Genomic DNA, 27,008 nt, shown 5'->3' with positions numbered 1-27,008 from the left:
AAAATGTGCCAATTAGCACTCTGTAGCTAGGATTGTAAAACGCACCAATCAGCACTCTGTAGCTAGCTAGAGGTTTGTAAAATGAACCAATCAGCACTCTGTAAAATGGACCAAACAGCAGGACATGGGCGGTGACCCCAGGAAATAAAAGCTGGCCACCCCAGCCAGCAGCAGCAACGTGCTCGGGTCCCCTTCCATGCTGTGGAAGCTTTGTTCTTTTGCTCTTCACAATACATCTTGCTGCTGCTCACTTGCTCACTGACTCACTCTTTGTGTCCGTGCCACCTTTAAGAGCTGTAACACTCACTGCAAAAATTCCCAGCTTCATTCTGGAAGTCAGCGAGACCAAGAACCCACCAGAAGGAACCAACTCTGGACACAGTAGGATTTGATGAATCCTAAAATGTCTTCCAACTCCTAAGATCTATGATCTTCCACATCAAACAGGCACTTCACAATTTCCCTGTTCTTTGCCAAAGAAAGCTGTCCATTTGCTCCAGTCTCTCTCTCTTCCCCCAGCCTTCCTCCCTCTCTTGTGCTGTTCTCTGGTCCAGGGTGCTGTTCTTTTTTTTTTTTTTTTTTTTTTTTGAGACGGAGTCTTTCTCTGTCACCCAGGCCGGAGTGCAGTGGCGCAATCTCGGCTCACTGCAAGCTCCACCTCCCGGGTTCACGCCATTCTCCTGCCTCAATCTCCCGAGTAGCTGGGATTACAGTCGCCTGCCACCACGCCCGGCTAATTTTTTGTATTTTTAGTAGAGACTGGGTTTCACCGTGTTAGCCAGGATGGTCTCGATCTCCTGACCTTGTGATCTGCCTGCCTCAGCCTCCCAAAGTGCTGGGATTACAGGCTTGAGCCACCGCTCCCGACCTCCAGGGTGCTATTCTACTAGGAAATCTTAATCTGCAACATCTCTTGGCTTTACCCCTTTCATTCACTGTTTCCTGTTTTCCGTGTACCCTCTTGATTTCTTTCCAGGTCTTCTCTTTCTCAGACTCACACACTCCTTCCATTCCACTCCCCCCCTTGCCTTCTTCGTGTACATCTCCTTTCTCCCTCTCTTTCTTTGCTCCCCCTACTTCATTTTCCGTCCCCGCATCCCCCGATGGTCTCCCCCTCCTTCCCGCTCTCTGTCTTACCCTAGTTTGGAAATGCAGCAGACCTCTAAACCTGCCAGCATTGGATGCAAGAGGCTGTCATTCTACGGTAGGAGGAGCTTCTATTGGTCGGGCTGGAGGCGGGTACCGAGCTGAGTATAAAAGGTGGGGCCGGAGGCGGCGAGCTGAGCGGCTCTGACAGGACGGGTCGCAGGGGGTCGCCTGGCCGGAGCTGGGCTCCGAGAATCCCGGGTGCCAGCACCAGAGCAGCGGCTCTCCGCACTAACTCTCCTCTCCTGGTCAGCTGTAACCCCTGCCGCAGAGCCCGGCAACTCTCAGCTGTCGCCCGCGGAGCCCCGAGGGCCACTCGCCTCACCTGTGCGTGCAGCGCCTCGCGCGCCCTGTCCGGCTGCGGAGATGAGCGAGGTGAGCGGTGCGGCCCCCGGCGCTCTCGGCAGGGCTGCGGCGGGGAGGGTGCTGCGGCTCGGGATCCCAGGGAGGCGAGGGAGGGCGAGGCAGACCGGAGCCGCGAAGAACCCTCCAGGGGCGCCCCACTGCCCTCCTAGGAAAGCTCCCACCTCGGGGCGCTGGGAAACGATTGGAAGACGGGGTGCTTTCAGTCTCCCTACTGTGGACGGCGCTTTTGGGGGTAATTGGAATCGGCTGTAGAGTCGGGAAGTGGGGATGCTGAGCTCTCAGGTGGTAGGTCATCCCCTCTGGATACTGCCCCTTGCATCTGTCTTACTGCCCGAGGTTATTCTGGCTCCCCTTACCCCCCTCACTTCGCTTCTGTCCTCTCTCTCCTAGGGATGTAAGGCACTCACATTCCTTCTGTAGCATCTAGCAAGAACTCCATCCCTGGCCCCCGGGGAAGGCCACTGTGCCCCTTTTAGAAAGGTGGCATCCTGCCCTCCACTCATTCAGTCAGGAACGTTGGAGGGACGTTTTCCGGTATTTAGAAGCCCCTGCCAGTTGCTGGGGAGATTTCCCCTTCAAGAATAGACCTCCCTCTGCAGTGCTTGTTGCAAACTAGGTCTTCCGGCAGGCTCTGTGGTGTTCACGGTGGCCAGACCCAGGCCATTAACTGATTTACTGTTTTCAAAGAACACTGTTCATGGGGTGGGGGAGTGGGGGGTCAAAGCAGAGACTTTGGAAAGACGTCTCCTATTGTCTATTTGTAGGCACAGTCTCATCTCCAGAAACAAGGATCAGCCTTTCCAAGTGAAGTCAGTCTGGTTAGTGGCATCACAAGCTTGCCCTCTGCAACCTCTTTCCTCGTACCCACGTTGTTGTGTTAAATCCAACTCCTCTGCTGTATGTCAGATATGTATGTAGGTCAGCTACTTACCTGTGATGTAGCCTTAGGCAAAGTACAAAACCTTTGTTTCATTTTTTGTCTGTAAAATGGGGATAATACTGGTTGTTGTAATAATTAAATGAGATAATATATGCCAAATACTTGAAACAGGACCTGGCACTCAATCTATATTAGCTATTATCTTTCTGTTTCTTTTTTCTTCCTCTCCCATTAGAGTATTACAGAAATTTAACAGAAGAATTCCCAAAGACATTAGATTACTGAAGGAATAGGACCCTGGAGCCTGGGTTCCAGTTTAGATACTAAAAATGAAGATCTCTACTGACTCCTACCAAAAGTTGTCACCCAGGGAGCTAATTAGTGCCAACTGCTGTGTTGTCTTGGTTGCCATGTTCACTAATTTTATCCTGGAAAATTCAGCTAGTCTGGGGGCTGCAGATGAACCAAAGTGGTTTCCAGTCCCTCAGCTGGTTGTGACTCTGATGATGGCAATCTTTCAGAAAGAAAAGAAAAAAACGCATCAACCTCCTCTTTCACCTCTAATGTGGGAAGAGAGGTTTTCTTTGCCCTCTTTTCACTGAGGTCTAGGGTTCATACTACTCCTCCCACCCCGAGCATTTCTAAATCTGAAAGTTGTAATCCAAGCCATCCCCTGGGAGTTTGTGATCTGAAGGCTATGCCAACGTGAGGATTTGCAGTTAGCCTGTGTTTTCTGGGGGAAGTGCACAGCCCCTTTGTAGGACACACTACAGGGGCTGGCATTTAGAGTGGTGTTTGGTGGAACGAGAAGCCTGTTTTGTAGCAAAGGAAACAATTTGGTGTTTGAGGAGAAAGCCAAGTCCGCGCCCTCCTGACTCAGCAGCTGAATTTGGTTAGCCTTCATCAGGGGCTCAGTAGAATGATGGGAGAAGGCTCCACGGATGGAGACTATCAGTGTACCCAAGTCTGCCCAGCCTCCTAGGCTATCAGAGCAAACTGGTTTTAACTAGCAATTTAGTCATAGAAGCTGTCTCCTAATACGGAGCTGAGCCTGGTCTTAGGGATGAATACTTATAAAATCCAGAAGCAGCTGTCTCTGAATCAGGTCAAAAAGGGGTCTCTGCTTCTCTAGGGGCTGAGATCCAGCCTGTTTTCTTCCTCTTGTAAAAGCTATGGTAAAAGGTGGAAGTGTTGCCCAGAGCTCTAGGGAGACTCCAAACGGCTTCATTTCTCTCAGGCCAGCCCCATGGGGCTCCTCTTTCAGGTGGAAGAGCCCCGCCCAGGAAAGCCCTGTGTACCTTGAATCTTACGTAAGTTTCACCTCCCCCAACTGCTTATTTTCTTGCTTCAGAGAAAGTGCCTGAAATGAGACGATTTGGGATGTCTTTAAGAGACTCCTATTTCAACTGAAGAACAAAACCAGGGAGGAGTCTCCAGACCTAGAACAACCAACAGTGCAGGGGTTCTGGTGGGGCTGCTGGGGAGGATCTCTGGCTCTGCCTTGCCTTTGTGGCTCTTTGCTGTCACTCATTACTGCAGTAGAGCATTTCCCTGTGAGTGTGTGTGTGCGTTCGTGCACGAAGGAGCTGCAGGGACTCATCTCCAATTTGTCTGCATTCACAGCTGCAGGCGGGACTTGATTGCTGTGGATCACACTCTATCTCCTGTGGTTTAATAACTTTTCCCTAGTTTCAGTGACGGATAGAAATGAGAGATGTGTTCAGTCCCTGAGGGCTCTTCCCTATAATCCTTTTTCATACAGTGTAGCTGGCTGCTTAAAGCAGAACTGCAGGTTCTTTTGTAATCCTGTTGCATTTCTCATCTGCGAGAAGCCTAGCTAGGGGAATCCCTTGGTCCAGCAGTCATTCTGCTGAAATGGGAGTCATGGACCACTGGTGACAGTCTTCATGGTGTCTGTCCTGTGTTTTGGCTGGCAGGGGCTGGGGCAAGGGACAGATCAACTAGAAATATCATTTAGGGGAGAGCTTAGACCTGGTGCTCCTTCATTATCCTGTTTGCTCTCTTCTTATCTAATGAGAATGGGATATCACACTTTGGAGATCCACACACTCTTTCCTGTTCACATCTGTCTGCATCTGCCACCTTCCCAACAAGGGAAGTTCAGTCAGAATGATACTATTCTGTTATGTCTCCTGTGAACCAGTTGTTAGGGAACCTGGTGTGGACTTGGAGGAGATCCAAGTTTCTCTCTGTCATTGGTATGTTACTTTTATTATGGTTATATTGGATATACGAAATAGAAAGTCTAGTCACTTACTGCTATTGAAATGCCTTCTACCAGCCAGGCGCGGTGGCTCACGCGTGTAATCCCAACACTTGGGGAGGCCAAGGTGGGTGGATCATGAGGTCAGGAGATCGAGACCATCCTGGCTAACATGGTGAAACCCCATCTCTACTAAAAATACAAAAAATTAGCCAGGCGTGGTGGCAGGTGCCTGTAGTCCCAGCTACTCGGGAGGCTGAGGCAGGAGAATGGCATGAACCCGGGAGGCTGAGGCAGGAGAATGGCATGAACCCGGGAGGCGGAGCTTGCAGTGAGCCGAGATCGCGCCACTGCACTCCAGCCTGGGCGACAGAGCGAGACTCCATCTCAAAAAAAAAAAAAAAGAAAAAAAGAAATGCCTTCTACCTCTGGAAACATCTGCGTTGGAGTGAGGAAAATGAGAACTTGCTCATCCCTTTCTTAGTCTCCCATTTATGTTGCTGGTTTTAGCTGCTTAGGCAGGAGCCTCTGACTGGTAGAAGTGGATGACTTTGTCATCCTGTGACCTGGAAATATGGATGATTCTTTCTCTCAACTACAGCTGTGATTTGTTAGCTCTGAGAATGTCATCTTTATAGGGTCAGGCAGCCATAAGTAATATGGCTGAAGTCCAAGTGCACAAACTTGATGCATCTTTCATGTCTGCCTATGGAGGGTCTTAACTGATGGAAGTGGTGGAGATAGAGTTGCAGGCAGAGAGGATGAAGAAAGATGAATAATTGTCTCTTCAAGGTGGTGGTCCTATGCATGCCTCTCACTATTTTCTTTTTACTTTTCTATATTTCTAAATTGTCTTTCACGAGTCTATTTTATCATAGAGAAAAATAAACTTAGTTCTGCAAAAAATTCTTCAAAATAGAAAGATATGTCTTTCACCAAGAAAACCTCAAATAAAATATCAAAACATTTTAGTGATGCGATTTTAGATTTGTTAAGGAACGCTAAAGATCATCTGGTCCAATATTCTCATTTTACAGGTGACAAAACTGGGGCCCAAAACTTATCTAAGTTTACACTGTACTAGAACCAAGGCTAGGGCACAGTACTTCTGACTTCTCATTCCAAAAGAACATTCCACAAGACTCCTTTAACATTTTACTTCAGTAAATACAGGGGTTTTTTTTTTTTTGAGTTGGAGTCTTGCACTGTTGCCAGGGCTGGCTGGAGTGCAATGGTGCAATCTCGGCTCACTGCAACCTCCACCTCCGGGGTTCATGCAATTCTCCTGCCTCAGCCTCCCAAGTAGCTGGGATTACAGGCACTCGCCACCACGCCCGGCTAATTTTTTGTATTTTTAGTAGAGATGGGGTTTCACTATGTTGGCCAGACTGGTCTCGAACTCCTGACCTCAAGTGATCTGCCCACCTCGGCTCCCAAAGTGCTGGGATTACAGGGGTGAGCCACTGTGCCTGGCCACAGAATTATTTGATTAGCATGTAAACTTTTAATGAATATATTTCAAGTACTTTTTTTTTTTTTTGAGACAATATCTCTGTCACCCAGGCTGGAGTACAGTGGCACAATCATGGCTCACTGCAGCCTCAAGCTCCTGGACTTAAGCAATCTTCCCACCTCAGCATCCCTTGTAGCTGGGACCACAGGTACACGTCACCATGCCTGCTTAATTTTTTTTGTATTTTTTGTAGAGACAGGTTTCACCACGTTGCCCATGCTGGTCTCGAACTCCTGAGCTCAAGCAGTTCACCCATCTCAGCCTCCCAAAGAGCTGGGATTACAGGCATGAGCTACCATGCTTGGCCTCAATACTTTCTTTCCTTTTTTTTTTTGAGATGGAGTCTCACTCTGTCGCCCAAGCTGGAGTGTGCAGTGGCGCCATTTTGGCTCACTGCAATCTCTGCCTCCTGGCTTCAAGCGATTCTCCTGCCTCAGCCTCCCAAGTAGCTGAGATTACAGGCGTGTATCACCAGGCCCGGGTAATTTTTGTATTTTTTTTTAGTAGAGACAAGATTTCACTATGTTGACCAGGCTGGTCTGAAACTCCTGGCCTCAAGTGATCCACCTGTCTTGGTCTCCCAAAGTGCTGGGATTACAGGCGTGAGCCACCATGCCTAGCCTCAAGTACTTTCTATAAGAAATATAGGCTGGGCACTGTGGCTTATGCCTGTAATCCCAGCATTTGGGAGGCCAAGGTAGGTGGATAACGAGGTCAGGAGTTCGAGACCAGCCTGGCCAACATGGTGAAACCCCGTATCTACTAAAACTACAAAAATTAGCCAGGTGTGGTGGCAGCCACCTGTAATCACAGCTACTCGGGAGGCTGAGCCAGGAGAATTGCTTGAACCTGGGAGGCAGAAGTTGCAGTGAGCCGAGATAGCACCACTGCACTCCAGCCTGTGACAGAGTAAGACTGTCTAAAAAAAAAAGAAAAAGAAATATAAGCAATGTAGCTGAGTGTGGTGGTTCACGCCTGTAATCCCAGCACTTTGGGAGGCTGAAGCAGGAGGACTGCTTGAGCTCAGGAGTTTGAGACCAGCCTGGGCAACATGACAAAACCCTGTCTCTACTAAAAATTAAAAAATTAGCTGGGCATGGTGGCACATGCCTGTGATCCCAGTTACGTGGGAGGCTGAAGTGGGAGGATCTCTTGAGCCTGGGAGGTCGAGGCTGCAGTGAGCCGTGATGGCACCACTACACTCCAGCCTGGGTGATAGAGTGAGACCCTGTCTCTCACAAACACGAAAAAGAAATATAAGCAGTGTGATCTAATAATGCTGAGCAAGAGGATAGAGACAGGAGACCAACATTAGATAATATTTTATCAACAGGGTACATTCTGGTAGAATACTAGTCAGGGCAGGTACTATCCATCATTACGCAGGATGCCTAGTCACCTTAAAAATGGGTGCAGAAAATGGGGTGGAGTAGGTAAGCTGATAGGAGTGAAGGAAGTAGGGAGCCTGGAGGCCCTCTTTTCATGAGTTCTTAATTTGATGTTCATCACTGATTCCCATAATTGCAGGCAAGCAGGTGTCTAAGTAAAATTGGTGCACCTGATGAACAAACAGCCTCTGGATATTCAGTCCTCTTTCGTTTGGCCGTTTGACTTCCAAGTCAGGAGTTCAAAGGCTTTGGGAAGAGAATGGTAAGGCCAGATGTGATGGCTCATACCTATTATCCCAGCACTTTGGAAGGCTGAGGTTGGAGGATTGCTTCAGCCCAGGAGTTTGAGACTAGCCTGGGCACCATAGCAAGACCCTGTCTTTACAAAAAATAAAAAATTAGCCAGATATGGTGGTGTGCATCTGTAGTCCCAGCTACTTGGGAGGCTGAGGTGGTGCTTGAGTCCAGGAGGTCAAGCTGCAGTGAGCCGTGATTGTGCCACTGCACTCCAGCTTAGGCAACAGAGCACGACCCTGTCTCAGGAAAAAAAAAAGCAAGGAGATGGGGAAAGAAGAATGAGAAGAATGCATTAGGCTGGCAAGGTAAGTGATGAAATCTTACTGGGATTCAAGCATCCTGAGTGCATGATTTTCTAAATCCATACTCCGACCTGCTGCTCAAAATGGCTTGACTTGCGTTGGAATTATTTTAGTTACAAAAGTAAGCTAAATCAGAGCAGATCCAAAACCACTTTTTTTTTTTTTTTTTTTTTGAGACAGTTTTGCTCTTGTTGCCCAGGCTGGAGTGCAGTGGCATGATCTCGGCTCACTGCAACCTCACCTCCCAGGTTCAAGCGATTCTCCTGCCTCAGCCTCCCAAGTAGCTGGGATTACAGGCACCCAACACCACGCCCGGCTAATTTTTTTGTATTTTTAGTAGAGACTGGGTTTCATCATGTTGGCCAGGCTGATCTCAAACTCCTGACCTCAGGTGATCCACCTGCCTCGGCCTCCCAAAGTGCTGGGATTATGGGTGTGAGCCACCATGCTGGCCTCAAAACCACTTTTCTAAGAGATCTGCATCCCTGAAAGGTGCCCATAAACAGGTACCTAGAAATCTAGACCTTGTCACAGTCTCCTCACTGAAGCCTGATTTCTATTTCCCTCCAGGCTTATTCCCAAAGCCATGCCCAGTACCCCACCCAGGAAAAAGGGGTACATTTATCGTTCTGTTGTCCTTGGTGCTGCCTCCCTCCCACACAAAGCCCTCCAGCTGAGTGTTTGCTTTGTAGGCTGCAGGGGGGATTAATACGTTTATTTTGGGACATTAACACCATGGGTGGGATGCACATGGAAGATTATAGCAATAAATGATGCTTTGGCACTACTCTCTCTCCCCCATTCCCTAAACCTCAGTGTGGGGTGAAGGCCCAGCTCTAAGCTGTGTGCAGAGCACCACAAATAACCACTCATTAAACTGTGGCAGCCCATGCTGGGGGGAACAGGCTGGGGCTGTTGACTCACTGCATACCATGAGCTGGCATGGCCAAGGAATTCTGCCTCTGACTCCAGTTGGGGGTACTTCTATTCCAGGAAACAGGGATGGGGTGGCTAAGGGGAGAATCAGACAAGGGGGCTTGGGAGCTAGGGTTGTTTAGGTTCTATTTTTGTCTCAGGATGCATCTGAGATATAGGGCATTGGGGGAAATAGTATATATATTAAGAGAGGAATGTGTGTATGTAGAACCTGCAGTAAGGATTCCTAGTTCTTTTTCTGTTATTATCTTGAGGGTGACCTTGAGCAAGTCTTTCTGAAGCTGTTTAAGGACTGCAGCTGGTTGCTGCACTGAAAGAATTGAAACGGTTCCAACGGTGCTCCAAAAACAGCAGTCTAGGGTCTTCCAGGGGCACTAGAGGATCCCAGAGGCCTCTATAAGGTTTTTTAGCAGTTACTTTCATTTAACATTGGAGGAGAATATGTCAGAAGGGATAAAAGGGTCCCGGGGTGGAGTGGGAGGGTGCAAAGCCTCTTTGTCGCCACTTGGAAGCAGATCCACTAACTCTCCTGTCCCCCTTCACTTCCTGCACCTCTAGAACAAGCAGGGAGCTTAGGAAGCCTAGGATTTATGTCAATACAAAGGCAAGGAAAGGGATTTTTAAAGGCTAGAATTTAGGATTTTTAGGATTCAGTCCCTTTTTAGGTTTCTCTGCCTTGGACTGTAGGACAGGATTCTGAGTTCCTGTGTGTATTCATCCAAACTAAGTATTCTGGCAGTAAGTACCAAAATGTGTTTATAATGTGTTTTTATTTACACAGCACCCAAGCTATGTCATGCAAATACAGGTATAGGTAGTCTAGGTATGATGAGGTGATCCTTGTTCCTGTCTGTTGCTGCTGTTGACAGCCTGTGATCTCTCTTTAAAGAGCCCAGTGGGCTGAGGAATATGGGGAAATCTGGATAGTTTATCTTTTCCAAGGTTCTAACTCACTGCTTGGAGCGGAAGGGGCGACACTATCTTCCCTTTTCTGGTGACAATGGTTGCTGTGGCAACGCTATTAAAGATGAAAGCCACAAAGGAAGGAGGAAACACAGCCCAAGAAGGGAGCAGGGAAGATTGGGCCTAGAGTTATAGGGGATCTGTTCCCCAGTAGTGGCAGCAGGAAAACAGCACCAAAGTTGCTACCGTTTTGAATGTCTAGGTGCTTGCTACCACAATACTATGTTTTGTTTTTGTTTTTGTTTTTGTTTTTTTAGACAGAGTCTGGCTCTGTTGCCTAGGCTGGAGTGGAGTGCGGTGGTGCAATGTTGGCTCACCGTGACCTCTGCCTCCCAGGTTTAAGCAATTTTCCCACCTCAGCCTCCTGAGTAGCTGGGATTACAGGTGCCCACCACCATGCCCGGCTAATTTTTGTATTTTTAGTAGAGACAGGGTTTCACCATGTTGGCCAGGCTGGTCTCAAACTCCTGACCTCAGGTGATCCCCCTGCCTTGGCCTCCCAAAGTGTTGGAATAACAGGTGTGAGCCACCGCACCTGGCCGACAATACTATCTGGTGAGGCAAGGAATAGACTTACACAATCATTTTCATGACACAAAAGTGGACGAAAGGACTCAATCAAGTATAGTTTGTTTACTCCTAAGTACTAATATCCTTTTCCCTGTGGTGTATAACTTAAAAAAAGAGATGTCTCAGGGTTCCCAGAGGTTTAGAGCCATTCTCAGCACTTTTTGGGACAGACATTGGGAAGACAGGGAGATTGTGATTTCTAGGGCTTGTTTAGAGGTGGAAAAAAAAAGCATTTATGAAACTCCTACGGTAGCAGAATAAGCCTCCAGGGCCCTTCGAGCAATCCCAGGTATTCTCTTCCTCTTTCAGTTCCACTTAGAGAAAAACTACTCTGTGGCAACTCCACTCTCTGATTCTAGTATTTTTAACCTTGCAATAAATACCTCAGCATCTTGACCTAAACCTATTCTTATATTCAACCCCAGGTTATATTACTTTGGAATAATAACTATTTATTGTAATGTGTGCTATGTATTTTACATACATTTTTCTCTGGTTCCTTTTACCTTTTTTTTTTTTTTTTTTTGAGATGGAGTCTCGCTCTTGTTGCCCAGGAGTGCAATGGCACGATCTCAGCTCACTGCAACCTCTACCTCCCGGGTTCAAGTGATTCTCCTGCTTCAGCCTCCCAAATAGCTGGGATTACAGGCATGCGCCACCATGCCTGGCTAATTTTGTATTTTTAGTAGAGGTGGGGTTTCACCATGTTGGTCAGGCTGGTCTCGAACTCCTAACCTCAAATGATCCACCTGCCTTGGGCTCCCAAAGCCCTGGGATTACAGGCGTGAGCCACCATGCCCTGCCTTTTTACCTTTCAAGATAGATATTATCTCTCTTCTGCAGATGAGTGATCTGAGCACAGCAAAGCTAAGTAATTTACCCAATGTCACACAGCTAGGAATGACAGAGCTGAGATTTGAACAGATAGTCAATGCAGATCCAGGATATGAATCCAGATCTGTCTGACTAGTGTGCCACATTGCTGCTCCCAGGAATTTGAAGCCTAACAGAATTTTATTTTATTTTTTTTCTTTTATCCTCATCCTCTATGTAATGGTAAGGCTTAAGCAAATTTTAATTGACATAAATATCCATTAAGTGCCTACTATTACAAGACATGGGTTGTAGTTATTGTAGCCTAGACATAAACAAATGGAAAACATGGACTGTGCTTCAAAGGAAATAAAATCTATCAGGGTGCTGAGGTGGGGGAAGGGGGGGTAAGACATTACCTGCACCTGTAGTACAGGTAATATGAAATATACTTCATGAGAAGGTCTTTCCTTCATTCTCAGCTCTTTTTCAGGCACATATGTTAAAGTGAAGGAAAGCAATGACTTGGCTTCTGAATCCCTTTTCCACAACCTGTGAACTGGCTACAGAATGAAGGCCTTCAACTTCTGAAAACAAATTTGATTTCAGAAGTTTAGATGAGGTTGCAAATAAAACAGAGAGCTCCCTTCATTTATTTAAAAAATTCTTAGTGTAAATCATGTGTAAAGGATCAAAATGGATCAATAGGAATTAATGATACAAAAAGGAGGCAGGGATAAGAGAACCATATGCCAAGGTCCTGAGGTGGGAAGGAACATAGTATGTTCCAGAGATGAGGTTATTGAGGTAATCAGAGGCTGAATAATACAGAGCCTTTTAGGCCGTATTAAGGATTTTGGGCTGAGTGTGGTAGCTCACACCTATAATCCCAGCACTTTGGGAGGCTGAGGCAGGAGTACTGCCTGAGTCCAGGAGTTTGAGACCAGCCTGGGCAACATGGCAAAAACCCATCTCTACAAAAAATACAAATATTAGCCGGGTGTAGTGGTGTGTGGCTGTGGTCCCAGCTACTCAGGAAGCTGAGGTGTGAGGATTGCTTGAGCCCAGGAGGCCAAGGCTGCAGTGAGCTGAGATTGTACCATTGCATTCCAGCCTGGGCAACAGAACAAGACCTTGTCTCAAAAAAAAGAATAAGGACTGGGCGTGGTGGCTCACGCCTGTAATCCTAGCATTTTGGGAGGCTGAGGAAGCTGGATCACCTGAGGTCAGAAGTTCAAGACCAGCCTGGCCAACATGGTGAAAGCCGGTCTCTACTAAAAATACAAAAATTAGCCGGGCATGGTGGTGCATGCCTGTGATCCCGGCTACTCGGGAGGCTGAGGCAGGAGAATTGCTTGAACTCAGGAGGCAGAGGCTGCAATGAGCTGAGATCATGCCACTGTACTCCAGCCTGGGCAACGGAGAGAGACTCTGTCTCAAAAAATATATAATAATAAAATTAAAAAGAATTTCATCTTTTATCCTAAGAGCATCAGTAACCACTTGGGTTGTTACAATTGCTCATGTCAGAGCCAACTGTGTTAGGGTGTGCAATGGTCTGAATGTTTGTGTACCCCCAAAATCCATATATTGAAATCCTAACCCCCAAGATGATGATACTAGGAAGTGAGGGCTTTGGGAAGTGATTAGGTCATGAGGGCAGAGCCCTCATAAATGGGATTAGTACCCTTATAAAAGAGACCGCAGGCTCAAAAAAAAAAAAAAAAAAAAGAGAGACCCCAGGCTAGGCGCAGTGGCTCATGCCTGTAATCCCAGTACTTTGGGAGGCTTAGGCGGGAGGATCACAAGGTCAAGAGATTGAGACCATCCTGGCCAACATGGTGAAACGCCATCTCTACTAAAAATACAAACAAAATTAGCTGGGCATGGTGGCATGTGCCTGTAGTCCCAGCTACTGGGGTAGCTGAGGCAGGAGAATTGCTTGAACCCAGGAGGTGGAGGTCGCAGTGAGCTGAAATCCGTGCCACTGCACTCCAGCCTGGTGATAGAGGGAGACTCCGTCTAAAAAAAAAAAAAAAAGAGACCCCAAAGAGATCCCTCTCCCCTTCTACCATGTGAGGATATAGCAAAAAGATGGCCATCTACATATGGAAAGTGGGCCTCACCAGTCATTGAATTCAGGTTGTTTCCAGTTTTTGGCAATTACAAGTAGAGCTGCTATAAATATTAATTTACAAATGTATGTGTGAACATAAGTTTTAATTTCTCTTGGATAAATAAATAGCAATAGGATTGCTGGGTGGTATGGTAAATGTATGCTTAAGAAATTGCCAAAGTAGCTATACCATCTTGCATTCCCACCAACAACGTATGAGACTTCCAGTTGCTCTGTATCTTTGCCTCTACATGGTATTGCCACTAAACAGAAAATTTTTAATAGGTATGTGGTGATATCTCATTGTGGTTTTAATTTGCATTTCCCAAATGATGATGATGTTATATATCTTTTCATGTGCGTGTCATCCATGTATCTTCTTTGGTGAAATGTCTGTTCAAATATTTTGCCCATTTAAAAAAACTGTGTTTTTATTATAGAGATTTAAAAGTTCTTTCAATACTTATTCTGGATGCAAGCCTTTTATCAGATATTTGATTTGCAAACATTTTCTTCTAGTCTGTAGTTTGTTTCTTTTTTTTTTCCCCCGCCCCCAAGACAGAGTCTTGCTCTGTCGCCCAGGCTGGAGTGTAGTGGCATGATGTTGGCTCACTGCAACCTCTGCCTCCAGGGTTAAAGCAATTCTCCCACCTCAGCTTCCCGAGTAGCTGGGACTACAGGCACGTGCCATGACGCTCGGCTAATTTTTGTATTTTTAGTAGAGACTGGGTTTCACCATGTTGGCCAGGCTGGTCTCCAATGCCTGACCTCATGATCTGCCTGCCTTGGCCTCCCAAAGTGCTGGGATGACAAGTGTGAGCCACTGTGCCTGATCTTTTTTTATTTTTTCTTTTTTGAGACAAGCTCTCACTCTGTCACCCAGGCTGGAGTGCAGTGGCATGATCATAGCTCACTGCAGCCTTGATCTCTGGGTTCTAGTGATCCATCCTCATACCTCAGCCTCCCGAGTAGCTGGGACTACAGGTGCATGTCACCACACTTGGACTAACCTTTTTTTTTTTAGTGGAGACAAAGTCCATGTTGCCCAGGCTGGTCTCAAATTCTTGGCCTCAAGTGATCTGCCTGCCTTGGCTTCCCAAAATGCTGGGATTACAGGTGTGAGCCACCGTGCCCTGCCTAATTGTACATATTCATGGGGGTACATAGTGATATTTTGATGCATATAACTTATAGTGATCAAATTGGGGTAATCCCTAACTTTTTTTTTTTTTTAAGCAAATTCTTCTAGATCCTGATTTCTTTTTTTCTCTTTTAAAGCATTTCCCTAAACTTTTAACATTGGTATTCCTGGGCTGGGCACAGTGGCTCACGCCTGTAATCCCAGCACTTTGGGAAGCCGAGGCGGGTAGATCATGAGATCAGGAGTTCGAGACAAGCCTGGCCAACATGGTGAAACCCTGTCTCTACTAAAAATACAAAAATTAGCCAGGCGTGGTGGTGGGCACCTGTAATCCCAGCTACGTGGGAGGCTGAGGCAGGAGAATTGCTTGAACCCTGGAGGCGGAGGTTGCAGTGAGCCGAGATCGTGCCACTGCACTCCAGCCTGGGCAAAAAAAGCGAAACTCCATCTCAAAAAAAAAAAAAAAAAAATTGGTATTCCTCAATATTGACAATTCCTATTGTCCGAGACCTGCTTCTTTCGTCTCTAATGGTAGTTGGAAAAGAAATTCAGGTTGAGGGAGGCTTTTATTTATTTATTTATTTTTATTTAAGGATAAATATATTTATTTATCCTAAGTCATATATTTATTTACTTCTTAAGGAGAGAGGGAAGCTTTATATGTGAGAGAGTAAAGGGAACTGATTGTCAAGATTCCTGAGGAGGAGAAGGGTGATGGGATCTAGAGCTCAGATGGAAGGACAAGACATCATCTGACAAATGCTCTGGGAGGAGGCAGATAGGCAAGTGTGTGGTGCTTCTCTTTCCTGGAAGTGGGAGGAAATGAAAAGGGTAGGTACTCCTGGGGAAAGTATTAGGGAAAGGGGGAATGTTACTATGTCATATTCCTCTCTGCAATCTCAAAGCCGAAAGAAAAAAAGACCCTTAAGCCAACAAGACTCTCCTTCCTTTCCTTCTTCCCCATGGGAAGGGAGAATCTGCAGCTTTGAGCTGCAGAGGAAACAAAAGAGTACTCATGGGGAATTGGCAGTATCACCAAGATGATGGAATGGAACATTGGTACACATCAGGCTCAGAGGCAAGGATTAAAGAAATATAGGAAGGTAGGCAAGGAAAGCAACTAAAACCCTCTAGGGAAAATAAATTAAGGAAAAGAAAGAGTTGATGGGCCTCACAGTTGCTAATTAGTGTTTGGTATCTATTGAGAAGTGAGAAACATTTAGTCCAGGCTGGGGAGGGTGTGGGTGGCTCACACCTGTAATCCCAGCACTTTAGGAGGCTGAGGCTGGAGTATTGCTTGAGTGAGAACCTGTTTCAAAACAAACAAACAAAACCCCCAAAGTCCCATTCAGTCCTATGTGGGCAGTGAGGCTGAACGAACCAAGCTCCAAGCTCACTAGAAACTAACAGGCTTGAATGACAGTGAGGGAGGCATTTGAAATGGAAGCCAGTAGAATGATCCTACACATGGAATTCTCAGACTCTGAAGGGCTGGGCTCTGGCTCTGGGAGTAAAGAATGTAAACTATGGCTGTCCTCCAGGAGTCAGCCTCGTGTATCAGGAGGCCCACTGAGCAAACATTAAGATGAAAACCAGAATCAGAGTGATTAGATCAATTAGAGCAGAAATCTGAGTGATAGGCATGGTCTGGGATCAGGTTGTCAAATATTAATAACATGTAAAATTGCCCCATAATGGCAGGACTGGACCCTGTTCCCCAAGTTCCCTTTGGAGTATATGTGAAGATAGCATTGTATACGCATGCACATACATACTCATACATCCCCATACTTTTGATTGGAGATTGAGAGATAGTGTAGGATAATGATCAAGAGCATGGATTCTAGAGCCAGACTGCCTGGGTTCAAATCCTAGCTTTGTGGTTTGTTTGTTCTATGGCTTTGGGCAAGATAACCTCTCAACTTCAATTTCCTTCTCTGTGAAATAGAAATAATAATTATACCTATTTTATAGGGCTGTTATAATCATTCAACTTGTTAGTGTTTATAAAGTACTTAGAAAAGTAGCTGGCACATAGTGTATTATATATGATTGTTCATAAAGTAAAGCGAGGTGACATTCTGAAATCCTTGATTTCTTCCAGTTCCCCCAGTTGGGTCCTATAAGGAGAAGGAAGGATTTGCTAAACCATGTCATTGTTGTTATTTCTGGTCAGAAAAGCTCAGTATCGAAATGAGTAGAAGGCTAGGCACTCCAGCCTGGGTGACAAGAGCAAAACTCTGTCTCAAAAAAAAAAAAAAAAAAAAGGAGTAGAAGAGCACCTGAGAGGTTTGTGATCCATACCTGGCTAGAATGAGGAGCTGAGAAATGCTGACCTGTTACAGCTCTTGCAGTTTGGCCTCACTCCTCTGCAGGTATGAGTTTTTGTGAGAAACACTAGAGTATGTGGTCTCTGGTCCCAGAGTGTACCTCTGTGCCTCCTTTGTTTATGTGAAGTATGGTTAGTCTGATGGCTTGCAGATGCGTATACCAGAGGACCTTAATTCATCTAAAATTGCTGCGTTTCTGGAAGATAAACAGGAGGGTTGAGGCAGAGACCAGAGACTAATAAAGGACTGAGCACCACATAGAGGGTGGGAGCAGACAACTTGTGATCTAACTGCCCCCACCCCTAACCTTAGCAAATCACAAACAACTAAATCCAGAAGAGTGTCCAGAGTGGCTATTTCAAGAACTGGCTAGGAAGAAAGAGGAAGAGGGGCAGGAGGTAAAAGCTCCTGCACCCCTTTCAGCAGAAGGTAAAAGGGAAATTTCAAGGGGCATTGTGAGTAATAGGGGTTTTCTTCTCCTTGCAGCATCCTTTGCTGGTTTCCCAAGTAGAGACCCCACTTTTAGATTATTATCTCTCATAAATTTAACCTAAATGGAGCTAGAAACCCCGGGGGTGGGGGGACCAGATGGCAGCTGAGCCACTGCTCCATTCCAGGGCCAGTGATCTCCAGAGAGACTTGGGAGGGAAGCAGCTGGCAGGGCAGAGGGAAAGTGGCAGCCTGTGTGGTTTAGTCCTGACACACATTCCTGCTTATTCTCAAGGTCTGCTGATATGAGAAGGAATGTAGAGGAAACAGCCACCTGAGGGAAGATATTTAGAATCAGAGTCCAGTGGCCGGGTGTGGTGGCTCACGTCTGTAATCCCAGCACTTTGGGAGGCTGACGCAGGCGGATCACGAGGTCAGGAGATCAAGACCATCCTGGCTAAGACGGTGAAACCCCGTCTCTACTAAAAATACAAAAAATTAGCCAGGTGTGGTGGCGGGCGCCTGTAGTCCCAGCTACTTGGGAGGCTGAGACAGGAGAATGGCATGAACCCAGGAGGCAGAGCTTGCAATGGGCCGAGATCGCGCCACTGCACTCCAGTCTGGGCGACAGAGCAAGACTCCGTCTCAAAAAAAAAAAAAAAAAAAAAAGAATCAGAGTCCAGATTTTCCTTCAAAGAGGAGGGGTTGGGGTGAGAGAAAAGATCTGATGGATTAAGGGAATAGGCTTAGAGTCAGACAGAGGGATAATGGCTAAATCATGGATCAGAGTCCGAGATTTACTGGCAAAAGAGAGCATAGGATTTGAAGTCAGAGATCATGAGACTATAGAACTTGCCTCTTAACCTATGATCCTCTTGTCTGGACAGTTGCTGTTATCCTATTAACTGCATACTCCATCTAGGTCATACTTTTTTTTTTTTTTTTTTTTTTTTTGAGACAGAGCCTTGCTCTGTCACCCAGGTTGGAGTGCAGTGGTGTGATCTCAGCTCATTGCAACCTCCGCCTCCCTGGTTCAAACAGTTCTCCTGCCCCAGCCTCCCCAGTAGCTGGGATTACATTTGCCTGCCACCACGCCCAGCTAATTTTGTGTTTTTAGTAGAGATGGGGTTTTGCCATGTTAGCCAGGCTGGTCTCGAGCTCCTGACCTCAAAGGATCCGCCCACTTCGGCCTCCCAAAGTGCTGGGATTACAGGTGTGAGCCACTGTGCCCGGCCAGGTCATATTTTTACAGTGTGGACAAACCTCTTGTGATGACAGTATTCCTGTGGAAGGTGTCACCTCAGTAACTACTGGGACATTTTATTGATTATGTGCAAAATTAAGCAAAGAAAAACATTTGACCACAGGGGGATTATGGGGAGAGAAAGAGTAACAACTGGGTCAGTCTCCTAAGTCTCAGGAACAGTCCTTCCTCTCATGGAATCTTTCTTTTGGTCAAAGGGGAACAAGCAGGAATTCCATAGGGTTTCAGGAACACATTTATGTATGTTCTTCCAGATTTTAAAATGAAAATACTTATGGGCCTGGCACGGTGGCTTGTGCCTGTAATCCCAGCTCTTTGGGAGGCTGAGACAGGAGGATTGCTTGAGTCCAGGAGTTTGAAACCAGCCTGGGAAGCATAGGAAGACCCAGTCTCTACAAAAAATACAAAAATTACCCAGGTATAGTGGTGTGCCTGTAGTCCCAGCTACCTGCAAGGCTGAGGTGCGAGGATCGCTGGAGCCTGGGAGATCAAGGCTGCAGTGAGACATGATTGTGCCACCGCACTCCAGCCTGGGTGACAAAGCAAGACTTATCTCTTAAAAAAAAAAAAAAAAAGGAAAATATGTGTGTGTGTGTGTGTGTGTGTGTGTGTGTGTATATATATATGTGTGTGTGTGTGTATATATGTGTATATATACGTATGTATATATATAAAAAATACATATAAATATAAACACATATGTATCTTACACAAAATTTGGACCATATAAAGTTATAACCGAGTTTGAAAAACTTGCCCATGTCAAATACAATATTGCATTAGCATTTTTAATAATTTTTTTCTAAATTATTATTTTCTTTCCCCCTAATGTTTTATTGGAACCATTTACCAGAAATGAAAGAATAGTTCAAGCCAGGTGCAGTGGCATTGCACCTATTATCTCAGCTATTTAGGAGGCTGAGGAGGAAGAACTGCTTGAGCCCACCAGTTTGAGACCAACCTGGGCAGCATAGTGAGACCCCATCTCGAACAAACAAATAATTAGAGTTAATAAATGATTTCAGCAAAGTTGTTGGATACAAGATCAATATATAAAAATCAGTGGTGTCTCTAAACACTATCAATGAAAACTCCAAAAAAGGAAATTAAAGCAATCCCTTAAGGAAAGAAAAAATAGTTCAGTACATATCCACGTCTTCCACTTAGATTCAGTAATTGTTAACATATTAGCATATTTGTGTCAGCATGTGACAATATTTGGTCTTATGGAGACAGTACAGCCTGTTGGCTAGGAGTATGGAGTCGGTCTACCTGGGTTCCAAAGCCAGGTTCACTGTTTTCTATTGTGTGATTTGACTTGGGCAAGTTCCTCAACATCTTTCTAAGCCTGTTTTCCTCAACTATAAAATAGGGTGCCATCTTCTTAGAGATTTCAGAGGATTAAATGGGATAATGTTTGATATATAATAAACAATAAATATTATTTGGGTCCTTATCTCCTCTAAAATCACTTAGCCTGGAAGATAGGAAGAGTATCTTGATTGGTTTCACCTTAAATTCACGGCCATTAACCCCCAATGGGCGCTTTGTGCTATCTGATAATCCTGCTACATCTTTAGGGTCTAGTTGTGTTGCCTAGGCTGATCTTGGACCCCTGGGCTTAGGTGATCCTCCTGCCTCATCCTATATCTCACCAGCTCACTCGCTCTCTTACTTTCTTAGGTAATCCTTTCAGTCATTCTCCTCTTTCCTCAAACATTTAATACTTCCATGCCTTCTTCACTCTCAGCTGACAGCTGTCTTTCGTGTTTCATTGAGACAATGGAAACAATCAGAAGAAAACTTTTATACATTTCTACATCTGCCACCTTTCCTGCATCTATTCCTTCATTCCTATATTGTAGATAAACTGTCTGTATTCTTATCAAAGGGCAACCCCTCCACTTATGCACCAGATCTATTTCCTCTTGCCTATTCAAGACATCACTCTGGTAATTATCCCCTCTCCTGTATCATCAGTTTTTTTCTTCCTTACTAAATCATTTCCATCAGCATTTAAAATCCCCCATCTTACCAAGCCCTCCCATAACCCCACATTCATCTCCAACTAATGTCCAATTCCTCCGCCGCCCTTTAAAGAAAGGCTCTTTGATAGAGCTCTCTGTACTGAAAAATATACAGGCAGATCCAGCTTATTTTACCATGAAACTTGTCTCAAGTCTTAGTATTTCCTATTATCTCCATCACTACCACCCTAGTCCAGGCCCCATCATCTTGCTTGTACCATTGCAAGACTCTCTTGTTTTCCCTGGTTTCTTGTACCTCTATTTTCTTTCTTTCTTTCCTTCTTTCCTTCCTTCCTTCTTTTTTTTTTCTTTTCTTTTCTTTTTCTTTCGAGATGGGGTCTCGCTATGTTGCCTGGGCTGGTCATGAACTCCTGGGCTCAAGTGATCCTCCCATGTCAGCCTCCCAAAGTGCTGGGATTATAGGCATGAGCCACCACACCCAGCCAGTAGTCTTTTTTCTACCCATCTGTCAGAACAATCCTTTAAAAACATGACAGACCATGTTTTTCTCTGCCCCAAAACCTATAATGCCTTTTCATCAGCTCAGAAAAAAATCTAAATTCTTTGTCCTGTTCCAAAGACACATATTCTGGCTATCTACCTAACCTCATTTCTTATATTCTCTCCCTTACATAGCTCCAGCCATGATGGTCTTTCTTTCTCTTTCCTCTTCCCCTTCCCATTCCCTCACTCTTGTTGCTCAGGCTGGAGTGCAGTGGCGCAATCTCAGCTCACTGCAACCTCCGCCTTCCAGGCTCAAGTGATCCTCCCATCTCAGCCTCCTGAGTAGCTGGGACCACAAGTGCACGCCACCATGCTTGATTAATTTTTGTAGTTTTTGTAGAGATTGGGTTTCACCATGTTGCCCAGGCTGGTCTCAAAGTCCTGGACTCAAGCAATCCGCCCACCTTGGCCTCCCAAAGTGCTGAGATTACAGGCATGAGCCACTGCATCTGGCCCATGATGTTTTTTTTACTCTTCCTTGAACATACAGGCACAAACCTGCTTCAGGGACTTTCTACTTGATATTTCATCTGCCGAGAGGGTCTTTTCCCACACATTCACATAGCTTATTCTTATATCGTCATTAAAGCCTCTACTCAAATGTCAGTCTTCAGAGAGACTTTCCTAGACTACTCTGCTTTATTTTCTTTCATGGCATTTGTCACTAACTGATGTATTTGTTGAATAAGTGCAGGGACTTTCTTTTGCTCACTGCTGTATGCCCAACACCTAGAACAATACTTGCCATGTGATTAGGCACTGACATATTTGTTGAATGAATCTTTTGCTTCTTTTATACCTCTTTAGTGTATAGAACAGTGCTGAACACAAGTAAGTGCTTGATAAGTATTTATTGAAGTGAGATGGAAACAGCATAATCTACAGAACATAAATTGGATTCTATCAGTTTCTCAAAGCAGAACCCTTACGTCTGGCAGTCATTCAACAGAGGTTTGCATCTGTAAAATGGGGGATAATATTAAAGACTCCACTAAGCTGTTCCAAGAATTAGATGAGAAAACATTTATGAAAGCACCCAGTTTTTGTATTTTGTTAAATATAAAGTACTTAAAATTGTGAGGTGAATAAACAGACTCCAAAAGTACCAAGTGCAGGAATGACTCTGTCTCCAGATGAACCATACCTTGAGACTGATGAATGTCCAGATGAAGTAGCCTTATTAATATAATCTTGAGGAAAGGGAATTACTATTTTTTTTTTAAAGAGCTAGGATCTTGCTATGTCTTGCCAGGCTGGTCTTGAACTCCTGGGCTCAAGGGATCCTCCCAAGTAGCTGAGACTACAGGTTTATGCCACTGTACCTGGCCTTACTATTACGTTTAACTCTCCATCTGAGCAGGGAACCTGGAAAAAAGCATAGACATCAGCTGATTAGTCTCACTTCAAATTCATGACCTCCTGCCTTATGAGGGGCCTTAATGTCTCCAGCAATCCTATCACTGTTCCTTAGTCCATTTACTCTCCTACTCGCCTAGGTGAGTATTTCTCCCTTCCTTTCTTTAATACCTCTTCCCTCCTCTTGGATGATGACCTTGTTACACATTTTACTTCAAAATATAGAAGCAGTTAGGGAGACCCTCCAAATGTTCCCTCTGCTTGCACCGGGGCCTATAAGCTCTGCCTTCCTTCCAGTTCCTGTGGGTATCCTAATCTAGCTCTTATTCAAGGCCAGCCCTCTACTGATGCACTAGATCTCACCCCCTCTCTCCTAGTCCAATAATGATTCTCTTTCTCTCCTACAGTTTTTCCTTGTCTACTGGATCATTTCCATAAGAACACAAACATTCTGTAATTTCTGTCATCTTAAATAAAATCTTCTTGTGACCTCATGTCTGCCAAAAGTGATGCCCCCATTCCCATTTTTGGAATTCCTTCTATATTTGTTGCTGCAATTCCTCTCTTCCTTTTCCCTCTTGAGCCCATTACAATCATTCCCTCCCCTTGCTCACCTCCTTCATGGACACTTCTCTTATCAGTGTCACCAGTGATCTCCCCATAGCAAAACTCAATGGTCAATCCAGTTCTCATCTTACTTGGCTTACCTGCAGAATTAGACATAGTCATTCTCTACTCCCTGAAATATTTTCTTCACATGGCTTCCACATTACTGTAATCTCTTGGCTTTTCTCCTACCTGGCTTCTTCTCCATCCTGTTGATTTTTCTTAATTTCTACAATTCTAATCACTGGGATACCTCAGGATTTTATCCTCTTCTCTATCTGAACTCAGTTTCTTGGAGATCCCATTCAGTCTCATGGCTTTAAATGCTATCCATATATCAATAGCTCCCTAACTGATATCTGTAGCCCAGGCCCTTCTCTTTAACTCATCTTGACTATTCAGCTGTTTATAAAAGCATCTTCTCTTGGATAATTAATAGCCATCTCAAATTTGTTAAAAAAATAAGCTCCTTATCCTCCCCCTAAAACCTCCTCTCCCTGTTTTCTACATCTCAGGAAATGGCAGCTCTATTTTTTTCAGATCATCAGGCCAAAATTTGGAATCACCCTTGACTCCTCTCTTTCTCACAATGCCATTTTTCGAATCAACAAATCATATTGGTCATAGCTGGAAAATATACCCAGAATCCAACCATTTACCATCTTCATCGCCACCATGCTGATTCAAGCTACCATCATCTCTTGCTTGGTTTTCTGCAATAACCTCTTAACAGATTTTTCTGCATCCTTTCTCATTTCCCTTTTATGCAAATCAGAGGTCTCCAGCAACTTCTCATCTCACTTGTAGTAACAGTCAAACTCCTTAAAAAGACTTCTAAAGCCCTACATAATCTGCTTCCACCCCCAGTTAACTCTGTTCTCATCTCCATTAATCTTTCCTCTTTCCTCTCTCCACTCCAACTACACTGGTCTGCTATTCCTCAGACAGGCTAGTCACACTTCCAACCCAGAGCCCTTGAAAACTCCTGCCAGATATCTATAAGCCTTACTTCCTCATCTCCTTCAGCTATTTGGTCAAATGCTGCTTTTCAGAGAGGCTTTTCCTGACTACTCTATGTAAAACTGTATTCCTCCATTTCCACCCCAGTACTTACTATTTCCTTTCGCTACCTTTTCTCCATAGCACTTACCATCATAGTAGTCACTTTATGTGCTTTATTTGTCTCTATGTACACTGGAATGTAAGCTCCATGAGGGCAGAATTTCTTTGTCTGTTTTGTCCTCTACACTTTCTAGCATCAGTAAATCTTTGCTGGATGAATTTTGATAACTTTTCCTCTGGTCTCTGATCTCAAGACTTGCTTCTTCAAAAGACTAAGGGAATGCACCTGGTAATAGGGTTTGAGAGTATATAAGAGGTCTAAGGTGATGATGCCTTCAAATTACTTCCATGAATATCTAATATTCTGATATTCTAATATTTTTTCCAGCTTAATACCAAAACATCCCCAGCAACCAACCAGGCAGCTGGCCAAGAGGAAAAAGGTGAGTGGGGTTGGGCTAGGCAGTTTGTAGAGCAGGTGACTGTAGAGACATAAAGACAAGTAGGGTGAGTCTGGAATTTCCTAAAGTCAGACATGAAAGGAATAAGAATGTGGATAAGTGAAACAAAGTACCAGTTTGGAACTATAGTACTATATCTATAGGCTTCCTTCTATTTTTCCTAGGAAGTAAACGATCAGTATTTCCTCCTTGATTTTAGAAACTGGGTCTGGAGTGTTGGGGGGAGAGAGGTACAAGATAAGAAGAAACTCATCAAAAGTCCCAGCATTATCCCCATCAGAAACTGAGAGAAAGCTGAGGAAAGTGAGTGTGCATTGGAACTTGAACTGTAGGATTTATGAATAAGTGATGAAAGAAGACATTTGTTGTTTGGTCCAAGAGTAGCAGAGCTCCCCTAAGTAACTATAGCTAATTCCCAACCTAAGTACCTTGACTCAGACTTCTAGGGGAATTATCAGGCATTCATAATCCTAGCAAAAATTGGGGGACCCCACAGAGTCTGGCACAAGGTGGACCTTACCCACTGTATTGGGGGCCTGGAGAAAGGGTCTAGAGCAGGTCAGATTAACTCATTAATGAGTCTCCCAACTATCTGCAGGAAAAGCTGGCAATGTCAAGAAGGCGGAGGAGGAGGAGGAGATTGACATTGATCTGACAGCACCAGAAACAGAGAAGGCTGCCCTTGCTATTCAGGGCAAGTTCCGGCGATTTCAGAAAAGGAAAAAGGATCCCAGCTCCTGAATGGCCAGCCTTGCCCTTCACCTTCACCTTCATGCTGGTCCCTTCTCTCCCCTTCTCCACACCCATGTATCTTTATCCCTTGTCCCTCTAGCCTTTCCTTGAGGCAAGTTCAACCTTTATATACTCTTGTATCTGGCCCCCTCAAGCCATCACAGAAGTAGAGGCACAAGAGAGGTGGAGAAGATGAAGACTTCAATCAGCAGTCACTAGTCTAAGGGTGGAACAATTTCTTCTTGGTATAAGGTTCTTTGATCAGTAGCTATGCCTGCCCTGTAGGGCTAAACAAGAGGCTTCGAGGCTGAGAGATCTCCCCAAAGAACAATGTGGGAAGGAGGGGAAGGCTTTCAGAGTAGGGTGCCTAAGGGTGGGACATATGCACTGTTCTGCTAGTTACAGCATTCACACTTTAGGTAACATTTTTTTTCCCCTTCAGATCCTTCTGCACCAACTCCAACTTCCCCTCCCAGGATCTAAGCCACAGTGGGGACTGGAGCCTCGTTTTCCCCCTAGGCAGACCTAAATCAAGCAGCTTACCACAATAGCGCATGCTGAGTAGATTAGTTCCAAGGAAGGGAGACTGGAATGCTGGTGTCAAGGAAAAGCCTCCCTCATCATCTAGTCTAAGACCATAACGGGCAGAAGCATAAGAGGTTCCAGGGCCATAGGAGAATGAGAAGTAGGGCACATATAGGGAGGAAAGAAAAGTGAAGAAGGGGGAAATCTCTGAATTTTTTTACTGCTGGGAAAAGTGTACTACGTGAAGGATGCTTGGGGCTTTGCTAACCTGCTCACCTCTAACCCCCCAAGTCTAACCATCCCCAGAGGCCACACAAACCAAGTGACTCCTGTAGTTCCCATTTGCCCCACTATGGAGTCAGGGCAAAAGTGGAATAGCCACTCCATGTGATTTTAGCATGTTTAATCATTTTAACAATAAACCACCCCACAAATGGGGTCATTTAACCTCTACTAATGTTTTTTCTTGGGAGGAATGTGATTATAAGCCTGAGCTGGCTTCAGGGAGTGGGGTGGAGAAGCAACTGCGTTGATTGCATGGTAGCGCAAGAAACTAACTGCCTGAGCAATTTTCAGACTGAAGCCAACCCTCCCTTCCCCCACCCCTACTGACCTTGCCCTCACCTTGATTTGCCACCCACATTGTCTCTGTGTTGCTGTCACCACCCCCAGGGTGCACTTGCAAGAGTGCTCATTTTTCTTTTCTCCTTCCAGCTGAGAGTGTGCTGGGTACACATCCCTCTGAAAACAAACCTGGTCTTCCTTGCTCCGGATTCCCAAATGACCTATCCTAGATTTCCTTCTTGCTTTGTCTTCCTCCCACATTCTCCCCTCCCCTCCCTCTTGTTTATCAGATGCAAGGAAAGGAAAAGACTGGTCACTAGAGAGCACCACTGTTACATTAAAATTTTAATCCACTAATTACATAAAATTATGGCTTTCAAGTAGCTTAAATTGCTGAGAAATTACCTCTATATGCTAAAACCAGAAGCCAAATGTTTAAAGATGGAGCAAAGAATGATCTTTTTTTTTTTTTTTTTGAGATGGAGTTTCGCTC

General features: G+C 45.1%; 2 protein-coding genes across 5 annotated transcripts in view; one reads left to right on the top strand and one right to left on the bottom strand.

Annotated features, from left to right (window-relative positions):
• Positions 1 to 1,249: 1,249 nt before the first annotated feature.
• On the top strand, positions 1,250 to 26,404 carry PCP4L1 (Purkinje cell protein 4 like 1). Its single transcript, XM_003811825.5, has 3 exons — positions 1,250 to 1,521; positions 24,622 to 24,676; positions 25,293 to 26,404. Exons 1-3 carry the CDS (start codon positions 1,513 to 1,515, stop codon positions 25,433 to 25,435), a joined length of 207 nt encoding a protein of 68 aa, XP_003811873.1. The 5' UTR covers positions 1,250 to 1,512; the 3' UTR covers positions 25,436 to 26,404.
• MPZ (myelin protein zero) overlaps positions 20,871 to 27,008 on the bottom strand; it is a 30,496-nt gene continuing 24,358 nt past the window's right edge. For 3 of the 4 annotated variants that reach the window (XR_004666573.3, XM_055112352.2, XM_055112355.2), the window contains exon 6: positions 20,871 to 22,574. Coding sequence is in view for 1 of the 4 variants with exons in the window: in XM_055112352.2 (XP_054968327.1) it covers positions 22,550 to 22,574 (25 nt within the window). In the remaining 3 variants the exon portion in view is untranslated. Of the gene's footprint in view, positions 22,575 to 23,258; positions 23,273 to 27,008 lie in introns of those variants that run through there. The other variant, XR_010112121.1, reaches the window with a different exon arrangement.

This window comes from Pan paniscus, chromosome 1 (assembly GCF_029289425.2).
Source record: "Pan paniscus chromosome 1, NHGRI_mPanPan1-v2.0_pri, whole genome shotgun sequence".
NCBI lineage: Eukaryota > Metazoa > Chordata > Mammalia > Primates > Hominidae > Pan > Pan paniscus.
This window is presented reverse-complemented; position numbering and strand designations above follow the sequence as displayed.

What these genes read in the sequence shown, in the direction of transcription:
- PCP4L1 (XM_003811825.5), top strand. An exon ending in AGCTGGCCAAGAGGAAAAAG is followed by an intron (nt 24,677 to 25,292) that starts GTGAGTGGGGTT and finishes AACTATCTGCAG; the next exon opens with GAAAAGCTGGCAATGTCAAG.